Source organism: Chrysemys picta, chromosome 4, assembly GCF_011386835.1.
Source record: "Chrysemys picta bellii isolate R12L10 chromosome 4, ASM1138683v2, whole genome shotgun sequence".
NCBI classification, from domain to species: domain Eukaryota; kingdom Metazoa; phylum Chordata; order Testudines; family Emydidae; genus Chrysemys; species Chrysemys picta.
The window spans coordinates 39,290,102-39,314,797 of NC_088794.1; the positions used below are offsets into that span (position 1 = coordinate 39,290,102).

The window sequence follows — 24,696 nt, forward strand, 5'->3', positions numbered from 1 at the left end:
GGGGCCGCAGGGACATGGTGCCGGCCGCTTCCAGGAATGGCACAGGGCCAGGGCAGGCAGGGAGCCTACCTTAGCCCCCTGTGCCACAGGGCTGGCAATCCCATGGGATGGATTAAAAGCCCTGAGGGGCCAGATCTGGCCCGCGGGCCATAGTTTGCCCTCCCCTAGGCTATCTGAAAGTCCTTACTTGAATAGTGGCTTTTTTCCATTAAAAATATAACTTCATTGTGAGTTTTGCTGAGAAAAAGAGGACTGTAGCATTAGAGGTAGAGTTGGATGGTTGCCTAGCAAGCTACGTGAATCATTTGGAGGTGAGATCCCCAAAAGCATACTTGGGGAAATTATATAGTGACTTTCCTACTGTCCTTACTAGTCAGGAAAACAGCATTGGTATGACTGATATCAAGACAGACGTGGGCAAACTACGGCCCGTGGGCCACATCAGGCCCGTGGGACTGTCCTATCCGGCCCTTGAGCTCCCTGCTGGGGAGCCTAGTCCCCGGCCCCTCCCCCACAGACCCTCTGCCGTGCGGGCCATGCTCTGGCCCGCCACTCGTGCTGGGCAGTGTGCGGAGCGCAGCTGGCTCTGGCTGGGTGGCGCGGCTGCGAGCTCCTGCTGCTGGTAAGGGGGCGGGGAGCGGGGGGGGGTTGGGTAAGGAAGTGGGGATTCCTGGGGGGGAGGGGGCGGTTGGATGGGGCGGAGGTTCTGGGGGCGGTCAGGGGTTGGGGAACAGGGAGGGTTGGGGGTGGGTGTCCCGGGGGGTGGGGATGTGGATAGGGGTCGGGAGGGCAGTCGGGGGACAGGGAGCAGGGGGGGTGGGATCCTGGGGGGCAGTTAGGGGCAGGGGATCCTGGGACGGGGTGGTCAGCGGATGAGGAGCAGAGGGCAGTTGGATAGGGGTTGAGAGTCCCGGGGGGGGCTGTCAGGGGTCGGGGCAGTCAGGGGACAGGGGGGTTGGATAGGTGTGGGAGTCCCGGTGGGCCTGTCAGGGGCGGGGGTGTGGATAGGGGTCGGGGCAGTCAGGGGACAGGGAGAAGGGAGGTTGGATAGGGGGTCAAGTTCTAGGGGGTGGTTAGGGGCAGGGGTCCCGGGAGGAGTCAGTCAGGGGACAAGGCACGAGGGGGGTTGGATGGGTTGGGGGTTCTGAGGCGGGCGGTCAGGGAGCGGGAAATGGGAGGGGGCAGATAGGGGGCAGGGACCAGCCTGTTGGGGGAGACACAGACTTCTCTACCCGGCCCTCCATACAATTGCGCAACCTCGATGTGGCCCTCAGGCCAAAAAGTTTGCCCACCCCTGATCTAGGAATATACTAATGGTTGAGTTGTCCATTTGATATGTATAATCAGCTCTGGCATCTCTTGGCTATTTATTAAATAGCAAGTGCAACACATTTCCACTTTGTTTTACAGAAACAAACTACAAGATCCACTGGTTTTGTTAGAACCACAGTGCTTGAGAGGAGTTTTGCAGGAGTGGTTTTTGTATCTGGAAGAAACATTTGGTTTCAAAGAACCTTCCTTTTCAGATGACTGCTTATCCATTAAGAAAGATAAGAATGTGCTTGCTGAAGAACAGAGTGAGGTTTTAGAAGAAAATATTGAACCAGATCAACACAGTGAAGATCATGTAGGCAAAGGACAGACAGATGCCTTGCAAGGAAATACTGCACAGGATCAAACTAGTGAAGCTCATTTTGGCAGAGAAGTATGTGAAAATGATGCCAATTCAAAGGGAGCCTCAGACCATGTTTTTCAAGTGTATCCTCCATGTCTCATAGCACGCGATATTCAAAAGGACCTAGTAGAGTTGACAACATTATGTTTTGAATTAAATGTGTTTCCTTGCGAGAATGGGAATGCGAAAGAAAGTGCTGAACAGGATTTACAGCTAACAGTGTCATGGCTCTTGGCTTGTCGGTTCATAAAGGACTATTTCTTTCTCTTGGATTTAAAAAGACTGAAGCGATGTATTACAATCAATTACACTAGCAGTCCCAGTGTTTGGGAAACTTACATTGGAGGATTGAAAGGTAATGACTGTGGTGGCTTTTTGTTTTCACTTTTAAACCAATTGAAGCTAAGTTTTAGGTTTTTGTCCTGGAAAAAATCCAGCCTGAGGGGACATTCCTTTCTGAATCACCTCTGAAACAAGTGCTCTTTAGCTTTTTTAATAAACAAAACTAAGTTAATAAGAACCAGTGACTTCTAGGGGAAAATGCTTCTTGTTTAGTTACTACAGTGACATTATTTCTAAACAAGTTAATATATAGTACAACTTCAGTTAGCTGAACACGGTAGTGATATGAATCAAATGTGTTGAAAGAGAACTTGAAAAAATGTGGTGCTGTTGAACTCAAATAATTTCAATTATTTAACATATAAAGCTAAAATTAGGAAAAGAGTTTCAGCATCCTCAGTGGCTAAGTAGGCACAAGTATGCTCAAATATTTCAGCTTGTTTCCAAAGCTTGGACAACAGCACATTTATGAAGATCATTAGTGAATTGGAAAAGCATTTCCCATATTGGCATGCAGTTGATCAGCGCAGGCATCCTTTCCTTCGCCAGAAGTCCCTTCTGCCCTTTCTCATACCTTTGCAATCCCAATGAATGAGGCTTCCTAGATGTAACTCGGAACAGAATTTGATCTGCTATATGCAACTTCTAAAACTGAAACAAAACCTTTATAGACAGGTCTTCAAGGCAACCAATTGATAGAACCCTGATTCAGCATAGAAAGTTAAGCACATGCTTAAGTTCTTTGCTGGATGGAGGACTATGTTTGGGCATGCAGAAATCTGTTCCATGTTGGCTTAAGCGAAGTTTAGAGTAGAAAAGTATTAATTGCATCCTTGCATTGATTTGAGTGGTACTGCTTATATGCATGCAGTTAAGGATGTGAGGCTTCGCAAGATCAGGGCTTATGTGCCCAGTTTGCTTCCTATGAATTTAATAATGTCCTTTGTTGGTAATTTAAGCTTTAAATTGAACTTGTGGTTCATTAACAGTTGGTGTTGAAAATAAATTGAGGTTGGTCTGTTCTATACACATGAAGCATATGTTTTGAAATTTCATATGGGTTATGTAACTTTATATAGTAGAAAGTAAGTTGCCTTAAATCTTAAAGGGAAGAAGAAGCTGTAAACTTTATCTTGAAGTTTTTATATAAAAAAAATTCCCTAACAAAAAAAATCAATTTAATAATGTTAAATTTGCCATAACACTATTGATGGTAATTCAATCAAAGCCAAACACACAGCTTAAGTGTGACTTACTCACCTGCTTCCATTGCAGGCTAGAGATACATTTCCATGATGGGGACTTTATTCTTCCAAAGGAAATTTTTCTCTTCTTTAATTATTTTTTAAACTAGCTGAGTTGAAAAAAAAATAAAAACTTAAAACATTTACAATGTTTTGTGTTTCAGAACTGACTCACGCTAGTCCAGTGACTTTGGCAATGGAAAATGGAGATATGTTGAAAATATTAAAACTGTTAAATGACTTGGGGCCCTGGGATAGTCCTCTGTTATTGGCACATGCTCAAAGGTCTGTAGTGCATGATTTTCTTTTTTTCCATGTTCGTTAATATGACAAATTTCAGACTGTCAATTCACTTCTGTTTGCCTTGCTCTGGATTTGTATCCGCACTAGCCTCTTCAATGTTTTGTGAGACTTTTTTTGCAATGATAGTTCTAGTGTTAGCAGTGTTCAAGCAGAGGAACTTGAAACATGCTGGTAAATAAATTAGAATCTTGAAATAGGGTTGTATTTTCTTATCAAAGTGGCAATCTTGCTGTGATTTGGCATTAAAGATGTTTTTTTGTTTGTGCAGGCTCTATGAAAAGTTTGGGGAAACAGCTGTAAGGCCCTTGATCAAATTCTACCCATCAATCTTGCCCTCTGACATCATGCAGCTTTGTAGACATCACCCTGCCAACTTTTTAGCATATTTAGACAGCCTTGTTAAATCAAAGCCAGAAGATGAAAGGTAAAGGGGCTGCACATGTGCTGTATGCCTTTTTTTCTTGTTGGGAAATGGTTACGTAATGAAAAGACTGGATATCATGCAGCTGTGTGGTGGGTTTTTTTTTTTTTTTAATGTAATGCTACTTTGGCTGCTCATTAAAAATAGAGTGGAACTTAACATTAAATAACCTTTTGTTTTGCCAGTTAATTTCTGTTCACCAATCTCTTCCCCTTGCCTCATTACAAAGCAGATTCCATTTTATCGAGATTTTTGTAACAACTCTTTAATGATTTAGTTTACAGTATAATAAAACAGTATCAAATTAACTCAAACTAGAAATGGGCAACACTTCAATATCTAAAATTCAAATATGGATGTATTCTGTAATATTTCTGAAGATTAAAGGACACATAACTTGTCTAGAAATCATCTTTCCAGTGCACTGATCATGAGTATTTTTAAATAGTATGAAAGGTTTCAGAGTAGCAGCCATGTTAGTCTGTATCCGCAAAAAGAAGAACAGGAGGACTTGTGGCACCTTAGAGACTAACAAATTTATTAGAGCATAAGCTTTCGTGGACTACAGCCCACTTCTTCGGATGCATATAGAATGGAACATATATTGAGGAGATATATATACACACACATACATGTGTGTGTATATATATCTCCTCAATATATGTTCCATTCTATATGCATCCGAAGAAGTGGGCTGTAGTCCACGAAAGCTTATGCTCTAATAAATTTGTTAGTCTCTAAGGTGCCACAAGTCCTCCTGTTCTTCTTTTTAAATAGTATATATACACAAAGTTTATCACACTTCCATATTCGGTCCATTTAAAACCCATGGATTTTCCCACTCTTTTTTAGGTCGTCCCTGCTTCAGTCTCTTCTTAATCCTGAAGCATTGCGACTGGATTGGCTGTGTTTGGCAGTTTCCCATGATGCGCTACAAAGAACAAATACGGTGGATGCTGAAGGAAACCCTAGGTAAGGTAGTAAATCATGTATATTTAATTGCACTGCGCAAACTAGACGTAGTTGTCCAGACTTGCTATGTGTTCCATGATGGAGCTGGCTACCTCAGAGTAATTTCATTTCCCTAGAGGGTGAAATTCACCCCAATGGAGAGAATCCCCATAAAGCCTTCAATTAAGCACAGGTCTGTAAGTGAGGCATAGTCTTGCCTTACCCTTCTGCGGTAGGTTGAATTTCACCCTAGGGTATGTTACCTCATGTACCTCAAGATGTTTAACAGCAGCAACCAAAGAGTTAAACAACTTTCCTATCTTCATAATCCAGGCAGAAATGAGCTCTTTAACCACTATAAATACATCTCTCTTAAGAAGCTGCCACTTTGTTTTGAAGAATAATTTTCAGTGTGTTTCTGGGGAACACATTTTTTTAAAATGTGTAAAATTCCCTTACTGGCTCAGTTAGAGTATAAAAAATGCCATTTCCTGAGCTGTGCACATGCCTCCTAACATGGATGCTGGTACACAAAAAGGCCACATTAACTTTTTTCTGTCCCTCTCTAATCACAGGGAAAATCTCATTTTAAGCGAGTCTGTCAAGACGATAGCTGAACACAATGCTCTTTGAATTAATATTGTCAAAACTTCATGTGAAAGATGAAACAATCCCTTTCATCTATTTGGCCTCCTGATAAAACAATCGTTTTTTAAAGTCATGAGACTGCTAACATTTAACTTGTGAATTAAACTGTCTTCCCAGACCACATTCACATTTGTTTACCTGGGGCTATAGCCAATTGATTTTGCTTCTGATTAAACTCCCAGCTGATTTTGTAACAAAAGAGAAGATGGCTGACATCTGCAAGTCATATGGGTAAGTTGGAAACGTTGTAGTTTACTGAAAAATTATGATTATTCTTGAAACTGGCTTAGTTGGTATCTTGGCCCACTGAATATACAAATGAAAGCCAATATGTTTCCTGCTAGTGTACTGTCAACTAAATTTATTTAAATGAAGTATTTTGTGGCTGGCTTTATTTAAAAGTGCCATTATGTTTAGGTTATAAATAGTCAATGTAAAACTTACCTCTGTAGTATTACCTTGCTTTGTAGCAAAGAAGCAACAAAGTCATGTTATAACACGTTCTACACCATTACGTGTTAAGCTCTGTTTACTCCAAACAAATGTTATTGACCTAAAATGTGACCAAGGAAATAACCCCAAAGCAAGTCACAAGGGTTGTACCTTCATAATTACACTAATACCTCTCCCATATTTAACCTGCTTTAGCAGAGACAAATTTACCCACCAGACTTCATGGACCTCTTGTATGCATAAAGACATTCCCTCTGTTCCTAATGACCTCCACTTCCTTATTTCCCTAATGACTTCCCTTCTTTTCCTTATGCAGTTCTTACCTCCATATGATGGTTGTTTTCCGCTTGACCCTTTCCCACTATCATACACAAAAAAACCCTCACTGCAATATGGGACCTAGATGTGTTTATCATTGAGCACTTATGACTTTTGTGAGGGTGGTGTTTGACAAAAGGCCGGCTCTAGTTCATTCAATAAACTGACAATTCTGGGGACTTATGGCATGGCCTATGTTTTGCCACATTGAAATGGCCAGGTTATTCCTAATATTTGGGGTGGTTTGCTCTTACTGATGAGTTTGCTAAATCAGCATTTCATTACCAATGACTTTAGTTTAAAGCAGATATGTATTTGATTCTGGAAATCTTCAATCTCTTTTTTTAAGCTTCTGGCCTGGATATCTCTCTCTCTGCTTGGAACTGGATAGAAGAATAGAAGCCTTTACTAATATTGTTCATTTGGATGATATGAACCTATTGGATGGAGAACATGGTTAGTGAATCCTAACCCTTGAGCACACCAGTATAATACATGATCTATATTGATTACCGATTAAGTATAGAGAAGCATTATCGAGAGTTGAATGATGTATTTTTTTAAGCACTGGTATAGCAAGATCACTTGGCATTTTGTAACACTTAATGTAGTATATTGTACTGCATAAATATAATTGAGTGTATAAATCAGTGACACTGTAGTTTAATTCTTGTCTTCCAACAAAACAGCAGTGTTTAAAAAACAGTCTTGTTTTGAGTGGTTCAAATCTCTTGACATTTTAATCAGATTTTTTGGCTTCAGCTTTCCCTCCGAGTTTTTGTTGCCCCGTACCTTGGAGAATCAGCTAATTCACTAGCGCTATCTAGTGGTTTTTCTAGGCTATAGTGAGCAAGTTTCTGTATAAGATGGCAGAATTGCAGTGAAAATCTACAGTATCCTAAAAAGACACAAAGGAATTTTTTAATCCAAAAATCACAGCAATGGCTATGAAAGCTGTTTTTATTGCTCAATATCCCTCAGTCCTAACAATTAGCTCCAATACACTTGAAAATTTAACAGTTTTGTGCAACTCAAAAAATAAAATGCATTTTAAGCCATTTAACTAAGATATGAATGTAGAATATTGACTCTAGAAAACTAGCTCCTTTTAAATGCAAATAGATGTAAAATTAGGTTTGCTACATGCTTTTTCCTCACAGATAACTACAGCCAGTCATTTAATTTTGCATTTAGGCTCAATTCCAGAGACTGTGGAAGAATGGAAGTTCCTTCTCCATCTTGCACAAAGTCACAGCACTGATTTCCACTGTCATGGTACACAGAATGGGAATACTATCAGCAATGGTAGCACTAATTGGTCAAACTGCATTACTGTTGAAAATGTAGCTCTTTTGTTGGCTAAGGTAATTGGCCCAGATCGTGCCTTGCCAATACTGCAGGAATGTGATTTGACAGCAGAATTGTCTGAGAGATTTACCAGGATCTGCGAAATACTGAGAATTGCTGAAAAAAGGCAAAGGTAAGACGTGTGTGTGTGTGTGTGTGTGTGTGTGTGTGTGTGGAGAACAGTTATTGATACTTCACTCAGTGCCGTCCTAGGCCATAGTTTTCTTTCATTAAATTTAAAAAAAGTGAAAACACTTCAGACTTCAGCTACAAGAGTTTAAACAGTGTTACAGAGTGGCAAAACTACCTGAAAATACTTCTGTCCCCAATTTAAGAGGTATATTTGAGACATATAGCTTACAAATGAAAAATGTTTTATCAGAAAATATATTCAGAATAAATGTTTCAAAAAAAAAAGGGGGGGGGGGGAGAAGAGAGAGAATAAATGACTAAACTATCAAATGTCCATTGCTGAAGAATTCTACATCCTCCTAGACCTAGACTGCTCTGATGGGTGCTCCATAAATGCTGTAATAGTGCAAAGAGACATTACAGTATTTGGAATTCGGGAGTCTACTTACACTGCAGCTGTTGCTGTCGAAGTAGTTCACCCGCAGATACACTGTTTAACTCCCTTAAAAAAAGCATGCATGGAAAAATGTAAAAGTTTTTGGAATTAAGTGAATTAAGTTCTAGAAGATGGCACTTGAAAAGGTCCTATTGTATGTTACATCAATCCTGAGGGATGGTTACAAGCAAGAGTGAAGGCCTGGAATCTAGGAAGCCCTAAATACTAGCCTTAAATAAAAAAATACAATAAAATAAAAAACCCTGCTATCTATTTTCTATTATTTACAGTTTGCCACTCATGTTGTCTATTCAGGTTAGGGAAAAATCTTTAAAGGCAGGGGCACGATAGGGCTCTCTGAAACTGAATCATATTTATCACTGCATCAACCAGTTTAAACTCTTTCTAAAAGCTAGTGTCCAGCAAATTAGTAAAACTAATATGTTTGATTATTTTTTTTCTCTTTTGTCTGTAGAGCCCTGATACAGTCCATGCTGGAAAGGTGTGACCGTTTTCTGTGGTCTCAGCAGGCATAGCAAATATGCCAGGAAACACTGAAATGAAGTTGTGTACTGTGCATATTCTGCATTAAATTGCCTCTTAAGTTTCATCACCTCTAAGAAACAAACTCTTGTCCACACAATAGTGTATTCAGCCACACTGCATGAAAATAGCACCTGAATTGGGTTTTCTTCTCCAGCTCTTCCTAAATATTTTAAAACATGCTTCTAAAACAGGATTCAGAAATTGTTAGAGTGAAATACTCCAATGTTTATGTTGAAATTAAGACCACAAGTGTCTTAACAGATTTGTTTTTTTACAATAGGATTAAAAGTGATGAATGAATTTGATAATATCTCTGAATGAATTAAAACAGTGGCTAAAAGTACAGTCCTTTGAACATTAAATTAGGTTTGAAAAATAGTGCATTTTGCCTTCAGCAACTTTTCTGTAGGTTGGTTAAGATGTAAATTTCAAAAGGACTAATTCTGTGTATATTGCCAGCATGAGCAGCCCCTGCTGGTAAACATTAAGACTCACCCAAACTGTTTTCCCATCTGACATTCACTTTTGCCAATAGCTGCAGTGAACGCATGCAAGAATGCAGATTTTTCCTTAATTGTATAGAATATTTACTTTTTTGATTTATTTCTTGGAATAGCTACATTTTTATCTTAAGAGCTATGTAAAATAATGTTATGGGATATTGATTGCATAGTGTTGAAATATGCATTAAATCTTTGAAATACTCATTTATTAATAGACCACTGGAAAGAACTGTAAACACAGCATTCGTAAATTCTATGAATCTGTCACGAGGTCATCTTCAGATGAGTTACCACAGAGATCAACATATCTTTAGATGTCAATATTTCATAACTGATTTTTGATCTTTTTGGATGAAATGATGCAACTGCATACCTTTTTATCTAAAATTGCCTTTTAAAAAGTATTTTAAAGGGATGCTGTCAAGTTAAGAATCTTTTTTAAAAACCTTTACCTCTGTTAAGATAAGCATTAGATTATTAAAACTGAATATTTAACACCTAATTTTATGTAATTATTTGCAAAAAATAGCTTTATACCTATTCTGTTTACTCTGTGAACTTCCTAGAGCTTAGATAGTGAAAACAGACTAGTGAGATTTGGTTTTAACTCATTTCAATTTAGAGCCTTATTCACTAGCACAATGCTATAATATCTAGGCAGTGGTCAAACCCCAAAGAACTAACTCCCTATAAAAAAAGGTCATTTTTTTCCTCCTACACCAACATTTTGTGAGTAAATTTATTTGACAGTATTCCTTTAAAATAAGAGCCTTTATATGTTTTATGTATATAGTTTTGTCTCCATTGTTCGCTGCATTCCAAATTAATGATTTTATTTTATTTAAAATTTAATTATTTTTTGGTCAATGTAAGTTTTATCTGTAAAGTTTGGTCTGATATATAAAACTGCAGTTGGATGGGTAACCTTTGTCTCAATTGTGAGAACAAGTCATTCCCTTGTGGTGGAGCGTTTCATAACTCTTCTCGTGTGGGAATAAATGTCTACAGAAATAGGCCCAGTGGCAGGTATTTCATACCTTAAGGTTTCTATCTGTGAAAAGCCAACAAAACGTCCTCTTTCAGCTTCATTATTTCCTGGGGTTGAGATTTTCAGCTGAAGTTTGGAAACAGCACAAATGTGCCATCTTAGCCCTTCAGGCACCCCATGGTCTTATTTATTATAGGTGTAAAAAGGATTGGAAGTCAGCAGGGCCGGCTCCAGGTTTTTTGCCGCTGCCGAAGTGCAAAAAAAGAAAAAAAAAAGCCACACAAAATTGGAGTGCTGCCACTGAAGCAAACCCCCCCCCCCCAAAATGGAGTACCACCCCCAAAGGACCGGAATGCCGCCTCTTGAGAAGTGCCGCCCCAAGCACATGCTTGGAATGCTGGTGCCTAGAACTGGCCCTGGAAGTCAGGTACTCTTCTGTCGTCCTAACTTTGGTATTGATATGCCATGAAGCTTAGAACAAATCATTTTACCTTTCAGTGCCTGTTTCCCTACCTCTAAAATGAGAGCACTTCTACCTCATGTGGGTGTTAGAATTAATTGGTTCAGTTTTATACAGCACTTCAAAGAAGTAAAGATCTATATAAGTGAAAGAATCATCTGTCTCAGGAAAATACATAACCAGTTCTCTTTGGGAGAAGTCTAGTGAAATCTTTTCAGTTTAGAGGATGAAGTGACATGGAAAAACAGCTGAAAGCTTTGTGTACTGTGGCAGAGTTCTGACCTTGTCCCCGTGGGTCCTGCGCTTCTAGGCGGTTTATGCTAGCCTCAGTGGCTCACCTGTGACCCTCCACGTAGCCCTTCTCTCCCTAAGGCCAGGGTTACAGTCTACTGAGCCCTTTTCATCATAAGCCAGCAAGGAGGTTGGTGAGAGAACTCCCACAGTCTCTTGTCTCTAGGGCTTATTTCAGAACAGTTTAGCCTCCTGTCCTGACAGGGGCCTGTCTTCCCTTCCTAGGAGGTGTTTCTGTAGTGGCAGGTTGGGGGGAACCCGGGCCTGCCCTCTACTCTGGGTTCCGGCCCAGGGAGAGTATGGTCAACCTTTCACTGCCAGAGTTGCTACATTTCCTTGGGCCACTTCCCTATAGCTCTCCTGCTTCTCCCTTCTTCCCCCTTACCTTAGGGCTCCCTTACCGATGGTTTGAGGGTGTCTTCATTAGCCAGCCCTTCAGCTGCACTTCCTCTCCTTTGACTCTCTCCAGCCTGACTGGAGTGAGCCCTTTTATAGTATCAAAAGGGCCTTAACTAGAGTCAGGTGTTCACATTACCTTAATGGACTCACCTGACTCTTTGCAGGTTAATTGGAGTCAAGTGTTCTCATTAATCTAGAGCAGCCCCTGCTCTGGTCAGTCAGCAAACAGAAAACTGCTAATCCAGTGGCCAGTATATCTGCCTCTACTACTTTGTTGTACCCAACTGGCCTGGGTCTATCACAGTACAGAATAACCTTTATTTTAAAACGCACAGTTAACAATGCTGACTTTTACAATATATCACAAACTTTCTTTCAAAGAGCTTATTTTTCATTTTGCATAGCACTGTTCATATTAACCACAGTTATACAATATTTTTTAAATTTATTGCACCTACAATGAACTTGTATCCATGGTTTCAACTAATTTTAAGAGGTTTCAATAAAAAGAAAAGTGTTTCTGACTTAGTCTTGATTTCTTCATTTATATGTGAATAAGATGTGAAGGATACGTGACCACATTGTGACTTCATCCTAAGAAATGCTGCAGTTGCACACTGCTAGCATAAGAAAGGAAAGTCTGTCACCCAGATACGTTCTGAGCCATTTAACACTTGTGTTTAACCTTTTTGGCTAATTCTTTGTGAAATCATGTCACTTGGCTTAATAGTAAGATTGTCTGTATAGTAGGTTTGTATGTCAAGACAAGAATCCAAATATGTTGGTCAAACCCCCAAAGAGGTGTAGTTGCAATAATACCTAAGTGTATTTACATTTTTGTACATTGTTTAACAGAAGAAAAAAATACAAAAGACTCAACTGTCAAATATTATACATGAAAGAACCAGAACATTATATCCCCTCTCTTAGAAAAATCACCAGCCACTCTGTATCCAGTAAAAGCATCTGGACTCCTCTGGAGGATGCATGGTGTTCTTAAGACTCAGAAGATGTGCTAATATTCTGACTTCTGTTTTAGCCGTAATTAGGTTTTATTAGATCATGTGGTTTCACAAACAGGGCAATCTTGGGTTTAACTGGAGGTATTACCCTGCAAGCATGAGGACAGCACTTTATTCTGATGCTTAGACATCTTCTGCTGGACAAACTGAAAGGACTTTCTTGATCTGTGACTGAAACTGTACCTTTCCTCATTAGATCCCTAATCATCTGTCTTACTGGAATGCCCAGGCTCATTTCCAACTTTTCACAATAAGCCTAGCCTTTTGGATATCTTCTCAGTGAGGTGGGGTAGGTCTCAAAAGATAAGACAACCTTGCTGAGAATCAGTAGAATTGGGTTCTACCAGTGAGTGCTGTGGCCTTTGATCTATTGTGTCTCTGTGCCTCAGTTTCTCTACCTGTAAACTGAAGATACTTACCTGCCTATGTAAAACACTTGGAGATTTGTGGATGAAAAAGATTGTATATATGCAAGAGGTTCATGCAGCCTGCGGCTGGTGCATGTGATGTCAGTGTCAAGTGTGTTCCCTGCACAAACACCATTTAAAAAACTCCATAAGGGCAATAAAGATTCTACCTTGAAACATGCTGAAGTCAGGAAATGCCAACGTTAAAATTGAATGTGCAGCTTTAACACTGCTTATGTGCATGTATGCATCACTATACCGCCCTCAAATACTTTGTCAAACTTTTGATAACATTATATATTATGCCATTTTTTCTGATGGCCTTAGACACCTGTGTGACACTTATATCCCTGTGTACAATCCATAAGTCACACATGAAGTTTGTGAAAATAGTTTATACACAAGATCTACAGTTAATAGGGCCAGGGCCCTATATCACTCTTCGCTCCTCTTACAAGATTGTAGAAATACTATAACTGCATTCTTTGAGAGTGTTTTCAACTATGCAAACAGCCAGCTGTGGAATCTTATTTTTGCCTGTGTAAATTTAAGAACTTTAGAAAGTTATGGAATTTAAGCTTTTAAAAGAAAAGAAAAACATATTCTGTAAGAACAACCCTGAATGTCACTGAATTATGCATATTACTGAATTGACAACTTTAGACATGGAACAGATGAAGCTTTTAACATTGAGGAATGTTAAAGGACTGTCTGCATGATATTGTAAATTACCAGCACTCTGCTTCATACTGTTTGCATTTTAACTGTGAAGATCCGAAGGCTGGCATACTGCATGGCAAAGTTAGCCACAGCAGCATACTCGTTCTTAGGACATCAGTTAAAAAGTGCTGAAAAATCATACCAATCAGTGTTTAAATATAAGGTGAGATTCTTAAACCCGCATGCCTGCCAAATCCAAAGTATTGTTACAAGGAACTTCCTTTTAACTTACCAAATGTTAATTGTTTATCTCCAGTCATTTTGCCCTTCAAACTTTTTTGTTATAATAGGACAAAATGTACTGAATGGATTTTGTTTCAAATTAAAAAAAAAAAAAGTTTCCTTTTGGGTGGAGACCAGGCCTGTAAAATTGCAGTCCAGAAGCTTGAATGTTTTTAGAATGTTGAGTGAATGAAAAGAGGGCTAAAGGAAACATGTAGATAACCTTAAATACCACTGTTAGGAGAGCTCCAGCTATACAACCCACTGCTACTTTAAATGATGATGTGCAGTGTCTCTGGTAGGCAGATCATAGAGGGTCTGAAAAACGAATGCATTATAATGAGTGGTATCCAGCAAGTTCAGTTTATCTAAGGGAAAATGCAGGTGTAGCTCAGGGACTACTGAGCGTCTAAATCTCTACAGTTTTGTTACTACAAGTAGTAAATTCTATCCAGGATAACACTACCTAGGAGTTATCTTTCCCTTTTTTTACAAGACTAGTTGGAGTTTGTCTAAAAAAATGTAGAGGCTCATGGGAATAAAATGAGTAAGATTAATGGAAAATTACACGATTCAGCCTAATATGTCATTTTGCTGTCTAGGCTGTTACTGTTGAATGTAGACACTTCCAAAAGCTTCCAGAAAGCTCAAAGCCAGATTGGTCAACAGGGCATTGAGAATGGACAGTACAGCTATGGTCTGTTGTGTTTACAAGTCATAGAATTCTGTTGGGCTAGTGAGCAGGACTGATTTAGCACTGTTTCACAATACCTTCCCGATCATGATGACTTTCTACAACTGCATGTTGTTGTTGTCCCTGGTACTGTGTGTCAGTGCCCAGAACTGGTTCACTGATGCTGGAGCATTCATAAGGGATGCTTATCGAGGTATGCTTTTTACTCACTGCATGTTCGTCATCCAAACTGTTCTCAAAAGTTATGTGCAGGGAGCATGGTGTAGCTATTAATAAAATAAATAAAATAATAAAACCAAAGCCAAGCCAAAGACAGGAGCTCTAGAACAATTTTTGATAAATACTGGTAAATAAGAAATTTACTCAGTTCTTCACAAGAAGATACATTAGAATTTTTTTCTGACCCCTTAAAAAGATGCAGTTTTAGGTCCCTCATTGGGAGTCCAAGCACAAGGCTGCTGAACCAGAGCAAATCAGATGGCAGGTATGGGCCATAGATTGTACTAAATCCTATGGATTATAATTAAACAGATATTTTCACCAGACAAGGTTCATTTAACGTTTAGCAAGATGCTTAACTGCTACCTGTGCACTCAGCTGACCATGTTCTGACTTTAACTGTTTCAACTTCCTGATGTGGATCTCAGTGGGTCTAGTAAAATCTGGAGGCATAAAAATGCATTGATAACTAATTATTACCTTTTATTTGTTAGTTCTTAGTTTTGTGAGAGGTGTATGCCAATTCCCAGTAAAGTAAATATAACATACTGTAAATGTTTGAATAATTTCAGAAGCTTTCCTTCCCCCTCCCGGAAATGTTTCTGGGGTCAGATAACTTGGGTCCTGATTCAGCACTACAGGAATGAGCATCTTTTGCAAGGTGCTGAACTTCCCTAATTCCCAGTCTGGTGAGTTGAGGGCATTCAACATCTTGCAGAACTGCATCCTTAGGTCTTGACTGAGGAAAAACACTTAAGCACATGCTTAAATCAATCCTTATTTAAGAAATCTTAAGCATGTGCTTAAGTACCCTTCCTGAATAGAGATGCTTTCAATCATGGAGGTATGTGGATGGAGATGTGGATCACATTATAGTGGACCACCAGGTCTTCTACTATTATGATTTATTTAGTCTCAAGAAACAACTCAGCATCATCTTTGATTCTAGTTATTGTCTCCTATTTGCCATTGCACTTTTTAGACCCTAGTATCCTCATGTTTTAACTTTTAGGTTGATACTCCATGATCTCTCCCTTTTCGTAAGAAGTGTTGGGTGTTTTTTTCTTTTTAAAACTATAGTGGTAGGTAGAGGTTCACATCTATGAAATCAGATTTCTTGTTCTCACATTGTACACTCGTAGCCTAAAGATTCTCATCACTTTGTCCCCAATTGTCTCCAGTCTAAATCAGTTTAGAAATTGTTAGTTAAATTGCTGCAAAACCCTGGAATAAACACTCCTACAAATGCCTTAAATGGATTTAGTTTAAATGGACTTAAGTGTGTCAGTGATTTAACTAAATTGGTTTCTAAACAGATTTAGTTACATTGATGCAGAAACTGTATGTAAACAAAGCCCTAAAGGAGACTGATGCTTCTAACATGGAATCACACCTCTACTCCATTGTCCTGGTGACCCTTAGAAAAGCACTGAGAGAAATTTGAGGGTTTCTTTGCCCCTAAAGAATTCCCCAAAGATATTGCAACAGAGTTTTGTGGAGATTCTATGGTTTTATGAGATCCTTTTCAAAGGAACTCCTTTTCATCTCCTCCTCCAAAGATGTCACCTGGTGGAAGCTACAGTTAATAAAGCATAAATTGCTGTAAATCCCTGTATCTCTAAAGGGAGGCCTGGGTACCAAAGAAAGTTGGGCAATTTTTTGGAGGGACAAATATTAAATTCACCAAAAAATGCATTTCAGGGGGACACTGCAAATTTTTGCAAATTTTGGTCAAATTTGGCAAATAGTTTAGGCTAGAAAAAAAGATCAAAACTACCGTATTTTCCGGCGTATAAGACGACTGGGCGTATAAGACGACCCCCAACTTTTCCAGTTAAAATATAGAGTTTGGGATATACTCGCCGTATAAGACTACCCCTCTTCCAACGCACACCAAATAAAAATTAAAAAAACATCAGATTTGATTTCAATATGGTAATTTTAATTCAAATGCTTATGACATGCAGGTACTTAGCAGGAAAACTGTCACTTATAAACATAAGGCTGTTTGTCATCAAACATGTAAACATAAAACAGTGCAAGTGGATTAAACTTTTCCTAATTCACTCTAAAGCTGAAAGGAAGGATAAGACGACAAACCCATGGGAGCTGCCATGCTGTTTGTTTTCTAAGCTGTCAACCAAACTGGAACTGATGATGATAGGAGGAAGATAACAAACAATAGAGAGAGAGCAAGTGCCGGGCAAGTCCCTGGCGAGTTAGCAACGCCCATCATAACTGCAAGCTATGGTATTTTTACAGGTTTTGCTGGCATGACAGTTTCCCTTTAAAAGCCTTCAAAATCCTCCTGTTCGTCATCTGATATCATAAGTACATCAATGACATCTTGTGATACATTTGTAAGGCAGTCATCGTATGGATCGAATTCCGTATCAGATGGTGTGGTCTCAGCTTCAGCTTCCTCTTCATCTTGCCACAAGTAGTCGTCCTCCATACCATCTAATGAATTTGATATGCCACACTTCTTGAAAGACTTGATTACTGTTTCTGCATCAATATCATTCCAGGCTTTTATGACAAACTTGCACAAAACATCCAACTGTGGAGCACGCATGTTTCCTCCTTTTGTGAATTACTTTTCGCCGCTAACCATCCATTCATTCCACTGTTCTCGAATGCGATCTTTAAATGGCTTGTTTAGGCACACATCCAGTGGCTGTACCAACGATGTCAATCCTGCAGGAATAACTGCCGCATCTGTGTTTAGTCTTGCAAGCATTTGCTTGGTGCTGGGAGTTAAATGAACCCTGAACATATCCCACACCAGTAGACTACATTTTTGAATAAGTCCACCTGGTCGCCTGCGCCATACATTATCAAGCCATAGCTTTACCCCTTCTTCATCCATCCAGCCTTTTTCATTCACATGTACAAAACAACCAACAGGGAACTTGAATTTCGGCATTGTTTTTCTTTTAAAAATAATCATTGGTCTCAGTTTGGCGCCATCAGCTGTGCATTCTAGTACCACTGTAAAACTGGACTTCTCATGTCCTGTTGTTTTAATTAAAATTGTTTTTTCACCTTTTTGATGGACAGTTTTATTTCCAACCATATCAAAATTCATTGGAGTTTCATCCATATTTCCAATACTACTTAACGCATAGCCATGTTTAGTGCACTGTTGTATTACATATCGATGGAAACTATTTACTTTGCTATCAAGATCTGCAGGTAATTTTGGGGCAATTTTCATCTTTTGCCTCAGTACCATATTATGCCTTCCCATGAATCTAGTACACCAGGTAACAGTGGCCTTAAATCTGTTGCTGTGATCTGGGTTAGATTTGGCCCACTGAAGTGCAAACAAACGTATTTTATTTCGTGTCACTACATAACCGTTTTGGCGATGCTCATTCACCATGTCTGCTACATGTTTTTCAAGTTCTGGCCAATGTGGAGTGCCTCTTCTTAATGCACACTTACCCCTTGGCATACTCTTTAATGCTTTTTCATTTGCTTTCCAGTCCCGAACCATCTTTTCTGTTACTCCATATTGTCTTGCAGCAGCGCAGTTATTATGTTCCATGGCAAAGTTTACAACTTTAAGTTTGAAACTGGCTTCATATTTCTTTCTTCTTGCTGGTGGAGCCATGATGGGGTTTTGACTGTTGGACATTTGTATACTGTACTGTATGTACTGGTGCTATACTGTATGAACAGGTACAGATACTGGTGCTGTACTGTATGTGGTACCCAGTATACAACAACCAGCCAATCACGGCAAGCGATGTACCTTACCGGCGATTGGCTGGTTGTTGTATACAAAGCCTGCTTGGATTGGTCAGCTCTCCCTGCCTGCCCAGCCCTCCCTGTCTCCAAGACTATCAGAGCGGTAGCGCAAACACGCCTCTTTCACCCGTCTGGCCCGCCCTTGTATCCTATTACCTCCTTCTCTGCCTCTCAGATCTCGCACATGCGCGCCTGCGCCGCTTCACTGCAGTCCTCAGGAGCGAGATCTGAGAGGCAGAGAAGGAGGTACGGTAATAGGATACAAGGGCGGGCCAGACGGGTGAAAGAGGCGTGTTTTTCTGGGCACAGCACCGCTCTATCTCTTTTTTCCATACCCCGGGCGTCCCGGACGCCTGCAGCTTGCTCCGCCCTTCACTTACACCTTCCCGGTGAGGTGCCCCCTCACCTCGTCATCGGGCGGGGATGCGGCCGCGGCCGTTTTTGAGCTCCCCCCCACCATATGCGGCGACCGCAGATTCTCCAGTCCGGCTCGGAAGTTTCAGCACCCGCCCTATAAGACGACACCCGGCATATAAGACGACCCCCGACTTTTGAGAAGATTTTCCTGGGTTAAAAAGTAGTCTTATACGCCAGAAAATACAGTAATTACTGTATTTTCAAAGTTAAGGTTTTCAGAATTAAATGGAGTATTTTGACTAAATATTTCAGTGATAAATCCATCTTCTGTACTTGAAATTCCACCAAGCAGTGTCTGATTTTCCATAGCCACAGTTGGAATCTCAGTTTGTTCATATCTGTTTTTCTCCTTGGGGATATGTAACTTTTCTAGATCAAAATTCTTCTTGGTAAGTCTTTCCTCTATAAAATAAATAGCATAGTTTTAACAAAACTACAAACACACACAATTAAAGGTGAGCCCAAACCGAAGTCTAATTCCAAACAAACCCACATGTTGGCAAAATTCATAACCAGAACTGAATTTGCAGCCGAAATTTTAGCAATTTTTTAAAAAATGCAAATCCAACACTTTGTTATATTATAGCAACTGTTAGTCACGTTAGCTCCATATAAATACTATTTATATTACAGTAGTGCCTAGAGTCCAGGGCAATATTGTGCTAGCCACTCTACAAATATATAACAGAGAGACATACCCTGAAGACTAGTTTACTATCATTCTCAATACTCAAAGGGGGGTGGGATGGATTCTCATATTCAACCCCAAGGGAGACGGGAGTGTGGTGGGGAGACATAGGTACAATCCTTTAACCCCAGGGGACAGAGGAGAGAAAACAGGGCAAGTGCAAAGAAGGGTAGTGACAAGAGAAAAGGTTTTATTATTCCTATTGTGCCTAGGAGCCGGAGTGATAGATTTGCATCCAGAATCTCCAGGGATCTGGGCAAGAAATAACTAGTGCCCAGACTCCAGGATGGGGTGTCTGGAGGAACTAGTACACTGTGGTTTCTAAACACTGCCTATGTTATCATTTGCAGAAGAAGAAAGGGGAGACGGGGACCCCAGTGGGATCATGAGCCTCAACCCTCTGTGCGTATGACTGGATTTTGAGCCTGCCCCATATGAGAGGGACATGGGTTTGATCCCCAGTGGGGCACAAGGGAGGCTGGATTGTGACCCCCATCTCCGCCAGAGCACTGTGGGCTGCATTAGGGACAGCTCTCCCATGTGTGGCTCACGATACTCCCTCTATCTGCAGGTATAATGTGCATTGGGACCCCCAATCCCGGGATCACCCCGCAGCTGAGGGGGATGTGCAGTGGGACATCCCATGTCGGGGCTGGAGAGCATGCCCCGCCCCATGGGTGGGGCAACAGGATGTGCTCACTACCCCGGGGCGATCAGGCTGCAGCCTCCTTCACCTTCCCCTCGCCCCGCAGCGAACTCCCGCCTTTCCCCCTCCATCCCCGTTCCGGCTCCATGCTGGGAGGACGGAGGGCAAGGGACCAGAGAGCGCGCTCTGCACCACGCTGCTTCCGGCCCAGCCCGGCAACGGCCATTTTGAGTGGGTCCGTCTGTTCCCCTCGTGGGGACAGTGCTCAGCAGCGTGTACTCATGCATTGCGAGCACGGAGACTTCAGAATAAGGGGGGGGGGAGAGGTTGGGGTAAGGAAACAAAGCTGGAGGCTTAAGGAGAAAACCACCAAGGTGTCTTTTGATACCCCCTGAGCTCTAATGCAAGGAGGACACGGCTTCTCAGGGCCCTAGCCCCGTGCTGCCCTCTAGTGCCCACCTTTTTATCCTTACGACCGTATCATTACCCGACTTCCAAACGCTTGGCGTGAACTAGCGTTGTTGTGCCTGAGTCTTTGTTGGTGTTTAAAAATAAACTTAAAATGAGCACAGAGCCATAGCTGTAGGTGCTCCTGCAAACGTTTTAAATGTAGTTAAATGATCTCCCACATTCACTCCTTTAAGCAATTCTATTCTAATAGACTTCAACAGCATGTGGATTTACAGGTCCATGGAGGGTTACCACCTTTGAAATGCAAAAAACCTGTCCTCTCCCGCCCCCCCAGGCAAGCCCACAGCACCGCCAACCCCCAGTCACAAGGCAACTCCTCCCTTCCCCCCAACAGCCACTTACAGTATCTATGGGGATAACATATATAGATAAGATTAACATTTGTCTCACTCTCATCTGAGGCAAATCTCTCATTAACAACCTTGCCCTGCCGCTGCTCACTCCATCCATCACTTGCGCTCTCCCCCACCCTTGCTCACTTTCACTGGTGCGGGAGGGGGTGAGGGCTCTGGCTGGGAGTGCAGTCTCTGGGGGTGAAGTCATGAAGTGTTCAGGATGCGGGAGGGGGCTCTGGGCTGGGACAGAGGGTTAGGGTGCAGGAGGGAGTCCAGGGTATGGGCTCTAGCCGGGCAGCGCTTACCTCAGGCAGTTCCTGGATGCAGCCAGCATGTCTGGCTCCTAGGTGGAGAGGCCAGGGGGCTCAGTGCCCTATCCCCACCTGCAGAAGCCACCCCCGCAGCCAATTGGTTCCCGGCTAATGGGAGCTGCGGAGCCAGCGCTCAGGGCAGGGACAGCACACGGCGCCCCCGTAACCACCCCTGTGCCTAAGAGCCAGACATGCTGGCCACTTCAAGGAGCCGTGCAGAGCTAGGGAGCCTGCCTTAGCCCTGTTGCACCGCCGACCAGATTTTTGTGGCCTGGTCAGTGGTGCTGACCGGAGCGACCAGGGTCCATTTTTGACCGGGCATTCTGGTCGAAAACCAGATGCCTGAAAACCCTAACATACAGCTGCTGTATTTTCAACAGTTTTGATCTGTTATTGCTTAAACCGTGGAAGTGGGAACACTGCAGCATCTTTAGCTGGACACAAACTTTTAACGTTAGATATCCCAGTGTATTATGATAATTACACAAATCTTTAGACCTACATAAAAAACAACTTTGGTAGATTAAATAATTTTTCTGGCAACTGGCAAATTCGTTTAAAAAAAAAAAAAAGCCAGGCTGTTCAAATACTGGCAAGGTGGTAACCCTAGGTCCACGAGCAGAGACATGGGAGCAAAGGGTAAGGAAGAAGACTCCAAAAGGATGAGTTAAATTGTGAAACCCTTAATTTTTATTGTTCAGAGTCAGAAAGGCAGAACAAATATAATTAAAGCACAAAGTAGAAGTGTTAGATGTAAATAACTGATGAAAAGATAGTACAAGTGGAGTAAATGAGCATGATAAAACCAGTATAAATTAGTAAATCCGATATAGGAAATCACTATGGTACAAAGCATAATAAATTAGGAACTTTTTTAAACTTGTGGGGTTAAAGTCAGACACTCTACTCCATATTCCCACCATAAAACAAAAAACAAAACTTTAAAAATAGTTAGGGCCATCAACCAGAGTAAGTGTTAACACCTAAATATTAAGTTTCCCAATTCACACCAAAAAGCTAAATATTAGAAAATCTGGAAATGCACAATTGAGTTGTCCAGCCAATTCCTCAATGCCATGTAATAACTGATTTACTATAATTCCTACCAAATGCTATTGCCTACTCAACCTTAGCTTTGTCCTCCTTAAATCACTGGTTGAGAATCAACCAATCAAGAATTTTTCTAAATATATACACAATATTTTAACTTGGCCGTGCTTCTTAGTATTATGGGTACCACACTAAAAAATTAGAGGTAAACTGTCACTTTCATACAACTTAAGCAAACAAAAGTGAGCAGTTTCACTGTGTGTACATAATGTAGAGGATAGGAAGATTAAAAAAATTTTAATTAATGATAACCTACATTCACTGTGCATTTTTAAGATTTACATCCAAAAGAGCACATTTTTATTTACATGCAGTTGACATTCTAAGATAAATGAAATACAAACCATGTTTAGAAATTATTTGCTCCAAATAAAAAAAACATAAGACTTATCATCCTTTTCAACATGTACAATGAAAACAAACTCTTCCTGTGCCAATTATATTTACATTCTCTTAAGGAATGTAAAATTGCATTGATAACTGCACTACCTACAATTACATATGTAACATTTAAAACCTGAGAGTCAAACCTAAATATTTTCTTAATAAAAAATTCTCCTACAAGCTAATATGTCAATGCTAATTTAATACAGATTGGTCATTATAAATAGTGCATGATTTCTGCAGCTCCAAAAGGACAATTCACTGTGAAGTTGCTGCAGTAGTCTGATTAGATGCCATGCCTGCCAGTTGCAGTAAGGCTTATTTGATAAGCTCCTTGCCTGCACACTGTATCTGACCCAATAAAAATTATCTGGCCCACTTCTGTCGGGTTCCTGCATTACAATATTTACATGACTATGCAGCTGGGCCTCTTCCCAAACTTGTGTATCAAATTTGTGTGAAACCCAGAGGGAAAAATTTTTACGTGGCAGAGTCAAAACAAGATAATGGTCAGAAAATATTCATATTCTCAATCTAAAGATAAATTTGACATTTTCCTTTACAGGGCTGTTAATGTTGTTATAGCCCTGGAGCAGCAGTCATTTTTGTACTGATCACCACTGTATATGTTACATGATCCTTTTATATACAGTTGCTCTGACAAGTACTTGCCACATTTTATGCTGCTTAGGCTCTGTGTGATATAAAGACTGTCTAAAAGGAACACAACCTTGAATCCCAGGGAAGAGAGGTATCACAAAAAGCATTTAATTTCATAGCAACCATGAACTATGAAGGTTTCTTTACTTTGCTTTTAAAATTTCCATTATATACCTTTTTGAGTGGTGCTGCTCAGTTGTTGTTTTTTTTCCTTTCTCCCTCCCTCCCCATTTGCTTTCCTCATTAACTGTGTGTTGATTCTCCATGGCCCTACCCAGAGCCTCTCCAGGCAAAGACCAGAGTATGCTAGATTTCACCATTCTGGCATTACCATTTGACTGTCTTAATCCTTTCCCCTTAAAGATGTTTGGAAATGTGGTGGGTGCTGCTTTAAACATGAGGGTAGACAAGATGTAGTTCCTTAGCTGCAGACAGTCTTCTTCTATGGATTGTCCAACGGGTTTGTATGTAGCTAATGGCTACGTTTCCTGGAGTCCCAGAGAAAACGGCATGAGATGCAGCAGTTATCTTTGGTGACTTACACAGCAAAATGGTGATTTTTAGAAATGTGGTGGTTCTGAAACAAAGTTAATTCATTGTCTCACCAGGATTGGTCTTTCATTAGACAGACAAAGGGGCATTCCACATAGAGACCCTCAGCCAAATTGCAATGTGTAAAAACATGAACTCTTATCCTATGTTGCACCTAAATAAATGAACTTGAGAATTAAATTTACAATCCCATTCTCCTTGTTCAGCATAGAAAATGTATAGAAATAATTCAAAAAACAAGAACCCCACAGTGTAAGGTTTCCCTGTATTTGAGGCCTTTCATTTTTAAGGCACTGGTTCATACAAGATGCAGGTATGTTCATATGGTAATAAAATTAAGATGCGGCAAACTATATGATTATAAAACAGAGGAAAATAGGTGATACCTGCCATTCTTTTATGTAATGCAACTATTTTACCACCCTGTCAAGGCTGTATCCCCACTTTGAACTTTAGAGTACAAATGTAGGGGCCTGCATGAAAACTTCTAAGCTTAACTACCAGCTTAGCTTTGGTTCCGCTGCCACCATTTCCAATGGATTCCCTCCCTGGGAAGCCTTGAAAAACCTTCACCAATTCCCTGGTGAATACAGATCCAAACCCCTTGGATCTTAAAACAAGGAGAAAT

The 24,696-nt window shown here is 40.7% G+C and overlaps 1 protein-coding gene across 1 annotated transcript in view; it reads left to right on the forward strand.

Annotated features, from left to right (window-relative positions):
- Nucleotides 1-11,981, forward strand: part of LOC135983252 (BLOC-2 complex member HPS5-like) — a 28,824-nt gene extending 16,843 nt beyond the window's left edge. Inside the window, exons 7-14 of the mRNA XM_065594057.1 lie at nucleotides 1,411-2,030; nucleotides 3,426-3,546; nucleotides 3,833-3,988; nucleotides 4,838-4,957; nucleotides 5,702-5,815; nucleotides 6,705-6,811; nucleotides 7,550-7,835; nucleotides 8,746-11,981. Of these exons, the coding sequence (XP_065450129.1) occupies nucleotides 1,411-2,030; nucleotides 3,426-3,546; nucleotides 3,833-3,988; nucleotides 4,838-4,957; nucleotides 5,702-5,815; nucleotides 6,705-6,811; nucleotides 7,550-7,835; nucleotides 8,746-8,806 (1,585 nt within the window). The 3' untranslated portion in view covers nucleotides 8,807-11,981. The remainder of the gene's footprint in view (nucleotides 1-1,410; nucleotides 2,031-3,425; nucleotides 3,547-3,832; nucleotides 3,989-4,837; nucleotides 4,958-5,701; nucleotides 5,816-6,704; nucleotides 6,812-7,549; nucleotides 7,836-8,745) is intronic.
- Nucleotides 11,982-24,696: the final 12,715 nt, after the last annotated feature.